Source organism: Lathamus discolor, chromosome 2 (genome assembly GCF_037157495.1).
Source record: "Lathamus discolor isolate bLatDis1 chromosome 2, bLatDis1.hap1, whole genome shotgun sequence".
Classification (NCBI taxonomy): Eukaryota; Metazoa; Chordata; class Aves; order Psittaciformes; family Psittacidae; genus Lathamus; species Lathamus discolor.
Genome location: NC_088885.1, coordinates 947,957 through 965,818, shown reverse-complemented (window position 1 = coordinate 965,818; position 17,862 = coordinate 947,957). Strand labels below are relative to the sequence as shown.

General features: G+C 44.7%; 1 protein-coding gene across 6 annotated transcripts in view; it reads left to right on the top strand.

Moving 5' to 3' along the window:
* The window catches only part of ELMO1 (engulfment and cell motility 1), a 274,208-nt gene that overhangs the window by 245,834 nt on the left and 10,512 nt on the right, over positions 1 to 17,862 (top strand). For all 6 annotated transcript variants that reach the window (XM_065665367.1, XM_065665366.1, XM_065665369.1 and 3 more), the window contains 4 exons: positions 484 to 647; positions 6,342 to 6,454; positions 13,796 to 13,903; positions 17,130 to 17,212. In XM_065665367.1, coding sequence (XP_065521439.1) covers positions 484 to 647; positions 6,342 to 6,454; positions 13,796 to 13,903; positions 17,130 to 17,212 — 468 coding nt within the window. The remainder of the gene's footprint in view (positions 1 to 483; positions 648 to 6,341; positions 6,455 to 13,795; positions 13,904 to 17,129; positions 17,213 to 17,862) is intronic.

The following is a 17,862-nucleotide window of genomic DNA, read 5'->3' as shown; positions in this document are numbered from 1 at the left end:
TTGAGCTGGCAGAGCTCAGGGTGTCCGTCCGCGCTCAGCTGGCTGCTCAGGACTCCACACCTCTTTTCTGCTGCTTGGAGTGCGGCGCGTGCCTGTCCCCGCCACGATGAGAGCGCCGTCTCAGCGCCGGGTGCAGGGGAGCCGCGCTGCTGCCGCCATGGGCACACAAACCACAGGCAGAGTGGGACTCACAGGGCCGTAACCAGCGGTTGCAATGTAGCTGTTTAGGGAGGCAGCCAAGCAATAAGTGACGCTCTCCGCAAAGAGCATGACTGTCTTGTTAGAGGGCAGGTGAGTTTCTGGGGTAAGCTGTGAGGCCCTGACACAAGTTGGCTCATTTTCTGGTTATGCTACTGAGGCACTGTCTTGAGACCACACAGTGCTGATCATCTGTACCCAGAAACCTCCCGGGACCCAGATTCAGTTTCGAAACAGAAACACAGCAAGTGTTAACACAGGTTTTCTTTTCCCTGTCAACCGCAGGTAATGCAGGTGGTGAAAGAACAGATAATGAGAGCGCTCACTACCAAGCCTAGCTCTCTGGATCAGTTCAAGAGCAAGCTTCAGAACCTCAGTTACACAGAAATACTGAAAATACGCCAGTCCGAAAGAATGAACCAGGAAGATTTCCAGTCACGTCCAATTCTGTAAGTGTTGTCTTCTTTCCTCACTCCTTTTTGTATGGATGAACAAATGGGGATGGCATTTGTGAGCTCTCGTGGGGAACACAAGAGAAAAGCTGCCCAGGGAGCTGTGCTCAAAAGCAGTAGTGCAGCGTCTGCTTGAAGTGTGGTATCTGTCCTTCTGCTGGGAATCAGAACTTCTTCTTTGAGTTCAGTCAAACCAGCGCCATCAAATCCCTGCAGGGTCTCGCAGGGCTTATTCCTATGAAAGACTTCCTGGCTCTGCGTGGTTGTGAGCCTGGGTGCGGTGCCGGTAGTGGCTTAAAACTTGAAAACCCAAAACCACCAGAGCTTTGTCTTGAGGCCAAGGGCTTTAAGCATTCCAGCTGTCACTTCTCCGAGTGAGACAGGGAGAAGCCCAGATGAAGAGGAGGCAATGCACACTGGCTCCACAGAAAAGTGGTGCTGTGTATGACTGTACTTACGGTATTATCTTTGGTGTCATTGACAAGCAGTTACTTACTTGTAAATGATAACATTCTGGCAGCTAGCCAGTGAGATTCTCGTTCCCTTGCGGCTTACTGCAGGGTATCAAATGACAATATCGCCACCACAGCTCCTTCCCGTTTCTCAGGATGTCCTTTGCTCTGTTATGTGAAAAACAGAGGCTGCACTTGGCTCTGGAGCAAGTCTGGGCTTGTGACTGAACTGATGACACAGGACAGTGGCAGACGCTGTGGTACACAAATGATGTGCAGAGAATAGCAGGAACCTTTTGAGATCAGCAGAGAAATGATGAGGCCTTCAGAACCATCCCCTGCAATGTCGTGAAATCCTGGCCGTGCCTCAGCTGGAATGGCTCGTGCTTTTCCAAATCTCCTTCTCTAGGCAAATGTGTAGAGAAGGGTTTGGACCAGAACATTTCAGGATGCGGACGTAGAATGCTGATTTGAACGGTCAACATTGTTGATGGTTTAGTGTGAGGCGTCCCTGCCCATGGCAGGGGGGTTGGAACTGGATGATCTTAAGGTCCTTTCCAACCCAAACTGTTCTATGATTTGTTTCTGAAGGGTACAGTTATCAAAGTGCAAGCTCTGGGGACGCTTCCTCCAGGGCCAGCAGGGCAAGTGCAGAAGTGTAATCTAAGTAGAATTATACACTTAAATCTTGATCGTACCAGTGTGGATCAAAGGGAAGTCCTTCTTTTATGTTTTCAGTGCATTAAAAGATAGGACCTAATGCCCAATTAAAACTGATGTCATTCATAGCAATGCATCCATCAAATAGCTACAAATGGCTCCAGTGAGTTTTGCATCATTACACTGCTCAGAAATCCCCTGCAAATCCCCTGCAACGTTTAGTGGTTCAAAGCTGCTCAGTACTGCTGAGCTTGTCACCAAAGCTTCTCATTTTCCCTGCTTTCCGTATGAGTCTACTGTTTAAGTATGATACAGGTCAAATATATTCTCTTGCATCATCAGCTAGCCTTGTGAAACTTGCCCTCTGCAAGCTCTTTATTTCCAGTATCACTCTGGCTAGTTGCTGCCACAGTGCAGTCTCCTTCCCCATCCTGGAATGAGTGGAACAGCCAACACAGATAGTTAAAAGCAAGTGAAGTGTTACCAGAGACTCATTTCAGATTCAGGACAAAAGGCTAAGCCTAAAGGCTATACAGGCTAAGTAAATCGATAAGGTGTTTAAGCAGTCACAACTGCATTTGCAGAGATCTAACTCTATGCATTTGCATTTTGATTGCGCCCATGATCACTTATTCTTAACTGTGAAAAGAAATGGTTCTTTCATTTTCCCCTTTGATTTGATTCCCTGTACTGAACTCTCTCAAATTGCATAGATGGCACAATTGATGGGCATACGGAATCATGGCCTCATTGTAGGGAAAAAAACTGTGAGTGAAGAGAGCAATCGTGGCTCTGCTGTATATTTTAAAGCCTTGCAGATACACTAGAAGAGATTGCACGCAAGGGTGAATGTGAAGTCTGCAGGCCTTGTTTAATTCTGCGTGAGAATATGGCAATCAGATGATGGCTTTTCCTGCCTTGAACATGGTAGAAGTCTTTCTTCTGCTGCTCATTGTATGAAGAAGCACTGAATTTTAAGTTGTCAGGCTGCTGGATAAGAGAAGCTTGAGTCAGGTTGAATTTGAATGTAAGCTGTAAAGTGCTGCCTTAGATCCTTGTAACTACAACACCCTTGTTTTGCAGGGATGAGTTGTTTCTTTTATATGAGCATTGTTGTATCATGCGTGATGAAGTTTTCTGTTTCTGTTCTCAATCGGGGAAAACAAAAAGTCCTTCAGAACAGAATCAGTTCAAGATTGTGGGATCATTATTGGTCATCCAAACTGCTGTCCCACAACAAAAGGATAAAGGATTGCTGGCTCATTTTGAGCAGAACAGGATGTCCAGGAATGCTGTGGGCCTCTATAGAGGACCACACATCTCCTTGATACATTAAATGGCAGCAGAGATGGGTTAATACTGGATAAAGGTCTGACGTCCAAATGGAGGCTTGCTGGTTAAAGGGGAGCTAAAATCAGCTAGGGAGTCATTGCTAAATAAACCTCTGTGTGAAAATCAGCAACATACAGGGAAATGGAGGGAGGGACTTGAATGCTTTTCAGTTTTCTTACCGAAAGAGTCACTGATGCCTGAATGAGGTGATTAGGACAGGGCATAGCTACAAACCAGTTCTGGGATTACTCTTCTGTTGTGTTGTAATGATTTAAATGGCTGTAATATGCCCCATAATGGAAGGAAAACAGCTAACAAGAGCCTTAACGCGGAGCTGGGGACAGATATAACCGGTGCTGCAGAAGAGCTAGCATCGTTTTGAATAATATAAATAATTTCTCATGATTTCCGGATATACCAACAATTCAGGTCTGTTACTCTACAAGTAGCTGACGTCAGTGTTGCCTCTAGTGCCAAGGCCAGTAAGATCAGAAAAGGAGTGATCATGTATATTACTGTGTGGATTTCTCAACCCTCCTGCCTTACCAGCCCACTGACTTTTGCCATTCTTGTGTGCCAGGAACCCAGTTGAAAACTAACAGCAATTTGTAAAGTCACTCTCTCCTCAAACCTTCCGAGTTCGTTCCCTCTCTTTGCAAGGTGCAAACTGTTGAGCCAATGTTGTCTGAAGGACAGTAAATAAAATCTTCACAGAACGTATTTGCATTTCTGATCTTCCTTTAGCTCATTGTTCCTGTTTGGGTTTAAAATTAGGCAGGAGGACCTACTTGTACTGGGACTTTCATCATGTTTAATAACTCCTGTCTTTAGACTCTGAGGAACAGAACTCCCTTGCATTCAGAAGGCTTTCTGAAGGAGACATAAAGATTCAGAGCAGCACTTCTTTTGTTTTCCTGTGTGCTGTGGTTTGATTGTTCTGCCCCATTTCTGTCACCTTGAAGTAGTGGAACAGAAACCTTAACAGTGAGGAGCAGTAAGTGGCAGGATCACCTTGCAGAGATGTATCCGGAGTCATGGTATCTGAAAACTAGCTGAAAAACATTGAAGTCAGGGTAACCATGTGACGGCATGAGCTGCTGAAGATAGCAAAGACAGTAAGTGCAAGTGACCACGGTAAGGGATGGGTGGACTTGCGTGGTGTCACTCAAGTCCAAAGTCACTGCAGACTGTTTCTCTGTGGAGTAATGAGTTGTCTCCACAACTTCTGTGTGTCCGGGTTCGGGGACAGTAAAACAGAAGAGAGTACTACCTCTGGGTTTCAGTCGTGAGAACAAATACGCCTGTGTGTACAGGGACCCCAGCACATCAGCAAAGAGGGGGAAGGTGTCTCTTCTTTCTTACCTCACTTCCTCCTATGGAAAGGCTTCCTTAGACCGTGAAATGCTTGAGGGAGGATTACCTGTTTATTTTTGGATTGGTTAAAAAGCCTTCTCTTCCTCTGGTTTGTGAAGAGCATACGGGGCTTCAGGGTACAGACAAGGGAATACCATGGGCAGTCAGGTGTTAATGTGCTGGGTGACCCATTCATTTTTGTCTTCCCAGTAGTGTCTTAAAACTATGATGTTATGATATCCTTAACACCTATTTAGTGATAACCATCCAATTTCGGAATTAAACTACCTAAATAGCCAACTGATGTTTATACCAGTCTTGAGTGTTTGAAATCAGTCCAGCTGGAGATATGGATATAGCCTGCACTGCTGAGTAATCCACACTGTGTTTTGACACTCTTATCCTCTGCTCCTGCTCCCAGCTTTTACCTGAGGAATGAGGAAGCTCATCAGCTCGGTAAAGGCAAGACATTAATTCAAGCACAGATTTCTTTTAATCATAGTACTTAGCCATTCGGCATTTTCATGTCTTAGTTCCCAATGAGAGAACGACAAGGCTAGAAAATTATCCTAAAGCACTAATAATACATTTCAAAAGGTGGCGGTTTCTATAGTGACAGTGCTTCCTTAAATTTTGACCAGCTAGATTTTTACAGCATGTAAATATGCAGCGGGTTATACATCAAAAACACCAACCATTGCGTTAATACATGGGGGGAAAATGGCATTTTGGTTGAAAGGCCTTATCTGTGTAGCAGAGGACTTCCAGTGGTTTCGGTGGGGGTCTGGCAGATCAAAGGTGTAGGATCCAAATGAATGTGGAAATTAACAGAGATTGGGGCTCTCTAAGTTGTCCAGAAGAGAGACGGTTTTGTTGTCTCTATGGGATACCGTAGCTTTGCTTCCTTTTGATGCTGGAATATCCTGCCAGACGGAAGGATTTTTGGTATCACCTAATTTGCACAGCAATGGAAAGTGATGGTTCTGACACACTTCATGCTTTATAAATCCTCTACACATTCAGTTATTTTTTAATCTTACTAGTTGTCAAGTTGGTGTTTAAACCTGTCTTTTATGTATTCTTAATGAATCTAAGTGAGGACATCACTGATGAATTCAGGCATCTGTGAATCCATGTGATGCTGTAGGAAATCAAACTTTAAATGTTATGTGCATATGTTTTATGCCTAGTTCTTGACATGCTGAACTCTTACCAAAGCAGGATGTAGAAGATGGCTTTTCTAAAGGATCTATAATGTTATTGCTAAATGCTGTGGGTTTCTTTGTCCAGGACAAAGGGTAAAGTTTGATCCTTGAGGGAGTCCCTGGTCATGGGTTAGTCTTCCACAAAATCCTGATAACAGTTAATCAATTGCGTGGCATGGATTGAATAACAGGCATATAGCACTGGTCATTATTTTAGCTCACTGGCCTTGCTCAGTGTTTTTTATTGTTGTTTCAAGACGTGTTTTAGGCTTCTAGTGCTACTAAAGCATGCCAGCAGAGGATTGTGCAACAAAAGGTGACAGACCCTCAAATAAGCTTCGCAGTGCTCCTATGATGAAAGAGCATTATTTGCTGCAGAAAAACCTTGTTGGTGCGTTATAGCAAGTGCTATTTTTAGATGAGTAAAGTAAGAAACAAATAAGTGACTTGCCTGAGTCATACACTGATGTCGTAGCAGTGAGTTGTCTATAATGGAGCCTGACTCCCATTCTCTGTTATAAGAAAAGGTGGGGGTTTTAATAGAACAGACTAGATTCTGACCTGGGCCTGACTGTGACTGTTGTTCCCTTCAGACTCCTTGCAGAAACGTCTTGTGAGACTCTGTCTCAGAGGGAGGGAGGATGGTCTTTGATTGACTTTGACAAGGGTCTACTTTCTCTTTCCCCAAGGGAACTAAAAGAGAAGATTCAGCCTGAGATCTTGGAACTGATCAAGCAGCAACGTCTCAATCGACTTGTGGAGGGCACCTGCTTTAGGAAACTCAACAGTCGGCGTCGGCAAGGTACGGTTCAGACTGTGCAGTCTGCCTTCTTGTTGTCACTTCTGTCCAGACGTTGAGATCAGGAATGCTATTTTTACTGGCAGCATCCTTGGTTGTAGTGCTGTCTCAACTGCTTTTACCAGGAAGCATCTGAAAGCATCTCGCTTACAGCTGTTGTGAGAGTTCTTGTGTTTCCCTGGATCTTGTTTTGGCTTCATCATACAGATCATCTGGAACAAGTCCAGTATTAGACAAAACTCTCAAGCAGCAGCCTTGCACTCTGAACCCTCTACGGAAATAGCACATGAAATTTGGTGTAGCCAGAAGCTGGATCTCTCTCTCTCAGACTTGGTCCACCTTTATGTATACAATGAGCTCATTCTGCACCTCTCCCTCTAGGACTACTTGTCCTTGGTATTTGCCTTATATTACCATATACACTCAATGTATCGTGGTGTTTAAAAATGCTTTTTAAAAGCACTTAGGTGAGTAATTTGTGTACCTTCAGATGAATACTTGGTTGACACGGAAAGATTATTTTCCCAATCATATGAGACATGGCTCAGTGCTAGATTTAGAGCTCATTTTATACAGTCAAACTCCCTGCAGTTCTTCTCCCCTCAGGGAGGCATGCTGCTTTCTCTGGACAAAATAACAGGTACATAGTGTAACCTCAGCAGATGAATTGAAATTTCTATCCCCAAGTTTCCCTTTAGAAACCTCAATTTCTGAGGGTTCAGATTGCCATTTGATTTCCGCTGTAAGTACAGCACAAGTTACAACGTTACCAAAGCTAAGAGCAAGAACTGACAAAGATCAGTAGTTGAGACCTTCAGATCGCTTGCGGTAAACTGCTTTCTTCCCTGCAGTACCCCCTTCCTTAGAAACAAGGAGGCAGTTTTCCTTCATGTCAGGGGTTTATTTTGGAACATTTCAGAGCCTTTATGAAAGGGTTGAGTTGAAGGCAAATGTGCAGCTTTATATCCTCTTTGTCAAGCCTACAAACACCTATGAGGACCACTGCACACTGTTGAGGGAAACAGCATTAATATTGCACTGTGACTTTCTATACAGACTTCATAGAAAGGCATGAGACATGATTTCCCTTCAGCAGCATATTCACAGAGTGAAAGGAGCTGAAGTAACCCACAGTTTGGTTTGGGTATCGGTAGTGAGGGTTGTTCACTTTATTCCCCTCAAGGCCTGAATCCAAATAACTGGAATTGTAGAGAAGGAGCAGGGCTCGTGGCAAGCATGTTCTCCTTTTGGCAGATGTCCAAGAGGAGGATAGACTGGTTGTTTTGTCTTAAACTGTTGTTGGTTCGTGATTTATAGGATTAAAAGCCTTCGGGGGTATGAATTGGTTCAACTTAGAATCATAGAATAGTTAGGGTTGGAGGTGAAGCTTCTGAGTGAAGCTGAAGTTAAAAAAAGCATTTAACAAATAATCAATGTAGTCTTCCGTCGAGATATAACGGAATCCACAGTTGAAAAGGTTGGAGTGAATTGTACAGGCCACCAAATTAATTGCTTTGATGTCATATTTATACAGGGACAAAAGAAAAGTCATGATTCTTTGGGAAGAAATAAAACAGCCTCAAAGAATTTGATCTTCTCTGAAGTACATTGGGTTTTGTCAGATAAAAGCCCATTTAAAGGCAGGTTTCCACATGCCCTGAAGAGTTGTGTGTGCTTTATGTTAGACTCCCTGCAACAGAAATGTGAATTACCCGTCTGGGGGGGAAGGAGAAGGCATAACCATTACAGAAGGTGATGAGTCAGGAGGCCACCAGGACTCAGTAAGATCTAACACTGTGTGATCTAATGAAGCAGCAAAGTATTGTTTGTAAACTCAAGCATGTTTGGTGTATGAGCCATTCAGTTGGGTTCCTTTGTTAGATATGTACAGTGCCTGGCACAGTCAAATAGCAAGTAGTGGTAGCTGCCACAAAGCAGAAGCAGCTCTCTTGAAATCAGCCTCATCCTTCAGGGTTTCCTGTGGCACAGCAGAACAAACTGTGAGACCAGGGCTATCATGGTGTCAGAAACCAGGAGACGAAGTAAAATGAATGGAGGGCCAGAGGTTTAGCTTGTGATAGGGTCCCAAATTCCTGAGTGTGTCTTCTGTTAGCCTCATCCCACCTCCCTGTCTCTTCTCTCCCAACCTGCCTCATGTCCTTACTGGGGGGTCAGAAACCCTGTCCCCTGCCCACTGCTCCAGCTGAGCTCACTTGCCATGGAGCCTTACCAGGACCTTCAAGGGGCTGTGGTCCATGCAGGTTGATAAAGAGCTGCACGGAAATGGGGAGTGCAGTGAGGCATCACAATTTGTCTGTTACATGGCAACCCATTTGGAAGATGCTGCTTCCTTTACCTCTCCTGTGATTCCTGTTTTCCCCTGAGACAATCCTGGAACAAAGGTCACAAATCAAACTAAGAACCAGCTGAACATGGCTGAAAGCATTAAATTACCTATTTGAAAAATAATTAACAGGCATTATCCCATAATAAAGACTCCAGAGCAAACTTCTGCTAAGACTATTGTTTGAACATGTGGTAGGACATGCATGGTTAGTCACAGCAAGCTGGAAAAAAGTGATTTACAAAGGAACGAGCAGGAAGTTTACAGCCTCTTACAGCCTTTTGAGAAGAGGTGAAACACTGTGATACAGCCTTGGCTTTGGAAAGCTTTCGATCCAACAGGTAACTCACTGGGGGGATGCTGGAGGTTAAACAGAGGTACCTCTAGTCAGATCTCTGCCTTTAATGTTTCAGCACAGGATTATCCTATCAGCAGGACCTCTCTGTAGCTGAAAATCAGAAATACCATCGTTGTCCCAGCAGGATCCTTAGCACTTTCAAACAGAATATATGGCCTTTCCCTTGCAAGGGTTCATAGGAGAACTGCAGCACTAACTCCTGTTTGTACTGGGTATTCTTAATCTGTTGGAAATGAAAGCAAAACCTGGCCTGCCCTTCTGGTCATTGTTCCAGAACAAATCATGAACCTCTGCAAATCCCAGCTTTGTTCCTTGACTGTGGGCATCAGCTGGCACATAGACCTCTTCAGCTTTCTCCTTCCTTAGCTGATTCCTAAAAGGAAGGGGAGGAGGCTGATGTGAAAGTCTGCAAAGCACTTTCCAGCCCCAGAAGTTATTTCTAGTGGAGCTAAGTAGCAGATAAAGGCATTTCATTGAGGATAATATATACTTCTGATGCTGTCATCCTACTGCATTTGTAGTTGTGTTGCTGGGTGCACTCTTGGAAGTAAACACCCCTCTTAGCTTTATAAAGATTCTTGAGAAATTGTGTGTTACTGAAGTGGTTTTGCGGCCAAAGATGAGGTTTCTTGAGCAGTAATCGTTGCAGGGGACGGAAAGCCTGGTGATGCACACCATTAAATCCAAACCACCAGGCACAAGTAAGCTGGAAAGAGGAAGCTTAAATTAAAACCAAAACTCAAGTGAAGACAGGTTTTCCATCTCTTGCTAGGATGAGTAACTCACAGTTCTGAACAAGTAAACACACTTTGGCCTTTTTTTTTGTGCCAAGCCTCTTTGCTGCTGCTGCTCCATCCCACCCTCCATAGTCCCATATGATGTTCTGTAAGTGACTTGCTGAAAGGGCTAACCAAATATGCCTCCGCAGGTCCAGTATTCGCCAGTCATTTCCAGAGCTTGCTGGCTTTCACCTGAGCAGTTGAGACCAGTTAGAGTGAAAATATGTCAGTACAGTGGTACTAGAGAAAGGCAACACAGCGAAAGAAGGATGAGTTCCGTGTACATCTATCTAAAATCTAGACAAATACCCATGTTTTCACTGGTATATTTAAAAGTGTGTGCCTGTTGCTATATCCATGAGGAAGGTTTTCTTTGAGCAAAAAACTTCAGCTGTCTTGGGGTAAAATGTATGCTTTTGGCTGTGCATATCTCAGCTATTTTCTCCCCAGATTCTAAGTACAGAGCAGCTTTGTACTAATCACAGCATTTCCTTACCTGGGACATCATTGTTAAGGGCATATGAGTCATTGGCCATTAATGCACTTGGAAAGACATTGTGTGAATGGCCAGGCACTCTGCAGCCCATCAGCAAAATGATCTGTCCTCTACTCTTTAGGCACAGCTTTGAATATTACTCTTCTAGCCAAATTGGGGCTAATTTTGTTATTTGGGATATTTTTTCCCCAACCTCATCTCTAATCCTTACCAATGTTCTGTGATATATTTAACCCACTGGGTGCTCTTATCTGAAATTATCTGAAAATCAGAACATTTTCTTTGAAACATTTTCAGGTGGAAAGCCAGGAGGATTAATTCTGTTTCCCAAAGAAGAATCTGTAGCCCTTTAATTTGACTGCATCAGTGGTCAGTGAGGTAAAAGACATGAGGACTCACTGGTAAAAGACATGGTGTCCAAAGATAACATAGGATAAAACAAGAGTTTTAGCTCAACGGGAGGAACTTGGGCTTTGGGGCAGATTGGTGAGACTGGACTTCAATGAGCTCCACACCTTCCTGAACAGAGAGTTGCCCTGCTCCAGCTGCGCACATAAACACGGATCTGCCAGCTGCGGAGCACAAGATCTATTGGGAAATGCCTGTCCCAGTGCCTCTTGTGGCACTTCAACCCTGCGTACTGGGGTTGAAGAGCTCTGGAGGGTTTGGGTGCTAGTTTTGATTTGGTTTATGAGCACCATATGTGTACCTATGAGGTAGAAAAGAGCTCTTCCTTCTGCTCATTTTTTGCTGATCAATTCAGAGCTGCGAGTCAGTGTGGGCCACTTCCCATGTGCTGTTCTGTAATTAAGATTTCTTCACTCTTTTTGCCAGTGGAGGCAGTTCCATGCAGTTTTGATTCTGACTGCAGCATTATGTTATACTTTCCCGATAAAATCACATTGAGCGCTTGCACTACGGTACAGTAACATGCGTCCTGTCTGAAACTGCTCCCCTCCAAGGCACTGAGGTGTCACAAGTGGGATATCGTCTGATCAGCTGTTTGTGACATCGTGTGCATCTGCGAAACCCGCCCCAGCTGGTGAGGCTGAGGTGCTGTGGGAGGAACGGTTACTTCCCTTCACTGATGCTGAGGGAGCCCCGTTAGTTCCGTTTGTAGATCTCATTTAAGGTTCTCCCCTTGACAGCAAGGCTGTGGCACAATGGCAGTCAGTCGTGAGCCCACAGGAGAGTTGTGCTGGGCATGCTTGAAGCTACAGGCTATGGCTTTTGGGTTTTAATTAACCTTGGGTTATGGGGAATTGCTGCAAAAGGCTCCACGAGCCTTCCGAGATTGGGTTTCTTCCCATTAACCCACCCCTTTGTAGAAATGAAGTAAAACATTTTCCCTGAGGGGTTTTCCCTTCTTTCGTTACTGGAACAGGGTGTTGAAACAGGGCTGAGGTTAAAGAGCCAAACTCCTTCAGCCTAGAGGTTTCAGACACATCCTTCTGAGACACACAGGCCGTCCAGTCAGTTGGTGGTGTGTGTGCTCTTCAGATGAGAGCCTACTGAATGAGGGCTCCTGCTGCTCTAGTTTCAGAAGCTTTGCAGGTACTGTTTTCCTCTTGAAAGCCCACACTGCCCAGCATCGTGTGTGCTGCTGGCAGCCCAGAGGTGCTTATGTCTCAGCAGCTTTTGTTGTTTGCATCACAAACTCGTCATCTCAGGCACCCCACCATAAATCTTTCAGTACTGTGCGTGCCTCTGAAGTCAATAACCAGAATCTGTGCCGCTGCCGTTTCGAGCCTTTGCCAGCAGTTGGTAAGGTCTTGAAACCTTTCTGCAGAAGGGGCTGCGTGCTCAGAAAGTGGTTTTGAGTGTGGGGTTTTTTTCTGTCTAGCATTTTTATCCACCATGACAAAGACATTTAAAAGGGCATATGGAAGCCCACTTTTGCCATTCAAAGCTGAATTGCCTTTTATGTTTTATTGCATTGCATTTTAAATGGCCGGCCAAGGGACTGGAGAGTGTCCTTTAGAAAAAAGTTGGGTCCATTAAGGCAGTATTTTGCTAACAGAGCCAAGAAGTCCTTCCATTGCTAGCACCACAATCTCACATGTGCTGGCTTTGGTGGTTCTCCTTCTCCAAGGCTTTATCCAAACTGTTGTTCCATTCACTCCCAGCAATTGCAGCACCACAGGGCTGTGTCAGTCACAGAGTCATAGAATCAACTCGGTTGGAAAAGGCCTTCAAGATTGAGTCCAACCATTCCCCAGCACTGCCAAGTCCACCACTAACTCATGGCACTGAGGGCCTCGTCTACACAGATTTCAACACTTCCAGGGATGATGATCCCACCAGTGCCCTGGGCTGCCTGTTCCAATGCCCGAGTATGCTATCACTTCCCTAAACTGTCCCTTAGGCAGCTGCTTGGCAGCATCAGTGCTGAGCACAACAAAAGAAGAGCAGAGCCAGAGAAACCCTCTCCCCGCTCCTGCCATTTGAACATCTAGCCTTGCTGTGAGCTTTTGGAGATATATAGCTTGGATGTAACAAGATTGTCTTGCTGACAGCTTATCATTATGGGATCTATTTATCAAATAGGAAGTGTTCTGACAAGCAAGGGTCACCTCCTTCTTGCCATTTCAGAAGGTGAAGTGGCAAGCACCACCCTTGCGCGCTAGGCAGTGTGGTGGTCTGGCTCTGCAGAGGTGACGTGCTTCACGGGTGCAGGTTTTAATGACTGTTGTTAAGGGGAATTATATCCTGCAAAGCAGGAGTTGATGGGAGATGATACATCTCCTGTGAGGGACTAAAATGCAGACTGGAGCGTGACTGCGTGGTCATGCGTATATTTGTGACTATGCAAAGCCCCAGGCTATCTGCAAGACGAGCAAGTTAAGGTCTGCTTTCTGAATCTTTGCATGTTTGTTGTGTCCAATCCCTCCATAAATATGGGGGTGTTCTCCTATGTCTATTAAAAGACATGAGTCATAATTTTCATAAAATATGGGGTATCTCAAATGGATCAGGTTTCTGGTGTCCCACACAAGACATCTGGCAGGGTTTAATTCTCACATAGCGGGGATGAAGGGGTTTTGGGTACATCGAAGTTACCCAGTCAAAGCAGTGGTTACTTAGCCAGTCTTCTCTCAATGAGGGTATGTAATATCATGTAAAACTAAGTGCATTGTTTCTTGCTAGTATTCATTTTTGGAGCTGATGACTAAGTCACTACAAAACACAGTAGATTAATGCCAGCTTCAGTTAATCAAGCAAAATTAGTGAGCAAAGTCCCTGTCCTACTTCCTTGAAAATGTGGTCGTTCCCTGTAGTGCCTCACCTGTGTAAGCTTTCTCCCGTGCTGTTGCTAGTGCTGATGAGGACATGTTAGTGACCTTCTTCAACGTGTTTGTTTTAACAGACAAATTCTGGTATTGTCGCCTTTCACCTAATCACAAGGTGTTGCACTATGGAGACTTGGAAGAAAGTCCCCAGGGAGAAGTCCCCCACGATTCCCTGCAAGATAAATGTAAGTCATGTGCAGCGTTTGTGCTACTTTTGCTTCTTTTGTGCTAGTTCCTCTTTATAACTTGTATATTGCTGTTAACAGGGGACATGAGCAACAGCTCTGTGTGCAGAGATGGAGAGCAGGGCACATTTCCTCCTGCATTCAAACACTTCTCTCCTAGTTTTGGCAGGGGTGTGTGAGGACAGAGCTCAGCTTTCCAATGAGTTCATAATTCCATTCAGCCTGGAAATGTCATGCCTTTCATAGGGAGGAACACAGTTTATTTCCATTGCTCATCTAACTGCAGGTGTCAAATTCAAATACGTGGGCATATTCAGAAGCAATTCTGTCTGCAGAGACAGATGTTTCTCCTGTGGCAAAGAGCCCCAGTGACTGGAGGAGAAATCCTTGGCAGGCAGAGGTCTTTTTAGATATCATGGGGAGTGGACTTAAAGTTGGCACATTGCTGTGAACGGTGTTGAGAGGACCTCACCATTCCTGTGTACCCAGCTGGGTGCAGACATGCCTCTGTGACAACTCCTACCAGGGGATTTAGCAGGATATTTTAATGGATAAAAGTAATTCTGGAGCCCTTCAGAACAGTGATGCTCTCATGGTAATTTCTCTTCATCCATCGAAGTAAGTTACAGAGATTTAACCTGCGATCCTGGGAAACCTCTTTTTATGATGATGGAAATAATGATTAGTTTTGTCATCAGAAAGTGACATCAAGAAATCAAGCCCTGACTAAGGAAGCATTGCTTTTCGGTCTTTTTTGAAACTCCGTAAGTAATAAATGCCGTTCTTGGTATTGTCAGATCAGAGCGGCTTGTACAAGTATTTCAGCTGGAAGATCCACTTCTGCCTTGGAATGGCAGAAAGACTGATTTTCCAGAAGTTGGAAAGTTTTCCAGCCTGAAATGAAGAAAGGAGAAAATCAGTGATTTAAACTTCCCTGTACGTTCATAAAATGTTTCTGCTCCCCCCGCCTGTCCCCAGGCAGCATCTTCTAACATTTCTAAATGGAAAGAGGAAGAAGAGCCTGTCTGATGCTGGAGCCCTGGCAGTTGGCAGTCACGTTCCCTTGTTCCCGTTGCCTTACAGATTGCCTCAAGGATGTTTCACGCTCTTACTGCAGTCTTGGCAGAATGTAGGACAGGGGCTCACACTGCTGCATTGGCACTGGAAGAGGCTGTTTTTCTGGAGGAGGCTTAGATAGCCCTTGAATGTTACAGGAGCATCAGAAGGACGGAAGAGTGAAGGTCACGCTTGAGCTGCAGGCGCAGTTCTGAGACCAGCAGTTCCCAGATTTATTTGCATTGAGCATGCTCGAGCCCCTGACCCCGACTTCAAGCTTCCTCTTGCGTTTGCATTTTCCATAAGCTCTTGAGCCTACTCAGGAATGTCAGGATCCCATGGGGACAGAGGGATTCCTACTTTAGAAACCACTGAGCCAGACCCATATGTTCCTTGTGCATGCAGCAGGCAGAGCAGATATTGACGCAGTTTGAGAATGATGTGGTTATTTCGTCAGTATCTCTGGTTTTCAGGCTATGAAGGGCACTAGATTTACCACAGTGCCAGCCACATTAGAGTTTAATTAAGCAGAATTGAGACTATCGCCAGATACAAGGTGATCAAGTAGCACTATTGTTTGAAATGTGTCAGGCCAAGCTGGCTTGGGAATTGTACAGAACATTTTCCAGAGGTGTGCTGGTGTTCTTTGGATAGATTTATGTTGAATTTTGAACTATTAAGGCCTGAATAGGATGACCACATTGTCAGCGTTTGGGAGCAGGTCAACAGATGAAAGAGACTAGGTGGGCAGGAAAATGGAGGACCCGGGGAAGCAGCACAGGGCGTTCTGTGTGATTCTTACCAAGCGCGAATAACCGGTGTCCGCCTCCAAAAATGCGTGTGGGGGTTTTAACCTCTTCACGTCTGTGGAGGTCAGCCCTCTCTGCAGGCTGTCGGAGTTAACAAGCTGTGCAGACTCCAGCTGGGACAGAAAGCAGTTGCCCTCCTTCCCAGGGCTTTATCTATTGTGAAAACATCACGTTTGTGCTCATGCCTTCTAGCATCTTGTAGTCGGCTTCTGATACCATCTGAAGCCTTTGCTTGTGTTTTCCTAAGCAAGGAGTAAGCCAAGCTCCTGATTAAGATCAGTATATCACATCAGTCTGTGATCTCCCCTAGGAACTGCGTTCCTGATCGCAGAGATCAAGCCTATGAAACCTGGGGAAAAGCCTTCTTGGTTGAGAGATCCAGCTTGAGAAAACCCTGCCTTATGCAGAGAAATCGTTTTTCTGGGCATCTGCAGCAAATGGCAGGAATTCTTTCTTCTACCATAGTTGCAGTCAAGTCTCTCCTTTACTTCCCAGTTTGTCCTAGCTCTCCCTCTCCTCACAAAGCCAGTATCTTTTCTTGACCTAAAAGCAGGGGAGTGTCAGAGACATAATAACTTCAATTTCTTTAAGTTTTCTATGCATAGAATGTCCTCTAGAAAGGTCTATTATGTCCCATGCTCTCCACTTGACTGTAGTGCTGAGGTAATCTGTAATAAAATACATAGTATTGCTGTACCCAGTAGGAGAGAAAATGCACTTCTCCTCTTCAGTATTTCTATTAGAGTTTGTAAAGAAGTGGGCAGTAACAGATTTTCATATATTATGCTGTTCTCTCTCTATATAATGCTTTTCCACAGCCACAAGGATAATGGATTATTTATAGATTGTAGAAACTGTCGCTCACTGACCAGATTGCATTGTGGAGCATATAGATTCTCCATAATGTAATTGCCATTGGAAAATTGACTTCCACTTGGAACTCGGACACATTTATCTTTACGTTTCAGTGACCTCACTCTGAGGGAGTCTGAGTGGCAGCAGCTTCCATTCAGACAGGCATTAAGAGAAGGACAGAGCAGCATCAAGTGAGGCAGGGTCCAGCTTGCCCAGCACACTCTTCAGCAGAGCCTTTACGTGGGTGCGTAGGACAGAGCAGCAATAGGGCAGGCATATTGCATTAGTAAGGCAGAAGAGTACATGTTTTCTAGATACCTGACTACACAGAAGAGCTGACACAGGTACAGAGCTAAATGAAACATTCTTACCCAAAGTAGTCTCAACAGGCGAGGAAAAGCATACTCAGATTTTTATCCAGATGCCTGAAATTTATGCAGTGATGCTTTTATGCACCTTGGTTATAACTGATTTTCTGTTTTTTGCTTTTGTTCTTTTTAATGCAGTGCCAGTGGCAGATATAAAAGCTGTTGTGACTGGGAAGGACTGTCCTCACATGAAGGAGAAAGGAGCTCTTAAACAAAACAAGGTATGGCTCTCAAATTGCTATGAACACGCACCCTGCAGAATAGAGAGCTTGTCAACTGGACCTTCCCTGAAGTAATACTGGGTATTTTTCACTCCAGCCTGCCACTTTTCTGTGTATGCACACACTTTGTTTTCACCTCAGACTGTTTGAGATGAATTACCGGGACAGCCTACCCTCCTTCGCTCGGGTTTCATGGCAGATGTGCATTGTGATGTACCCAGAGCACATTAGGATGGTCTTTGCTAGTGATGTCTTCTACCTGTAAAGCAAAGCAGTTTTGCCTGCTGCTGCAGAGCACACCAGCAGTGACTGTAGGTACCTACTCCGGTATTGTCTCTGATAAATAACTAGTTTATTCCATCTGTATTCTCTGGTGAGCTGACGTTCAGGGAACACTGGCACATGCCGAAATTGCTGTTAATGTCCAGCTGATGGTGTCTTCAGGTCCAGTCAGGTAGAAATATACCTGCCAACAAAAGGATGTGGGGTAAACACTGGGCAATTAATGAGGTGAAATAAGGATTGCTTCAGCAGTGCATTTGGGAAAAAACATGTAGGAGACAATGGTCAGCTTGAATTGGATTTGTGCTACCTTTCAGTTTCAGATCGAGAACTGTAAACTGACAGTAGGACTCAAATGGTACAGCACC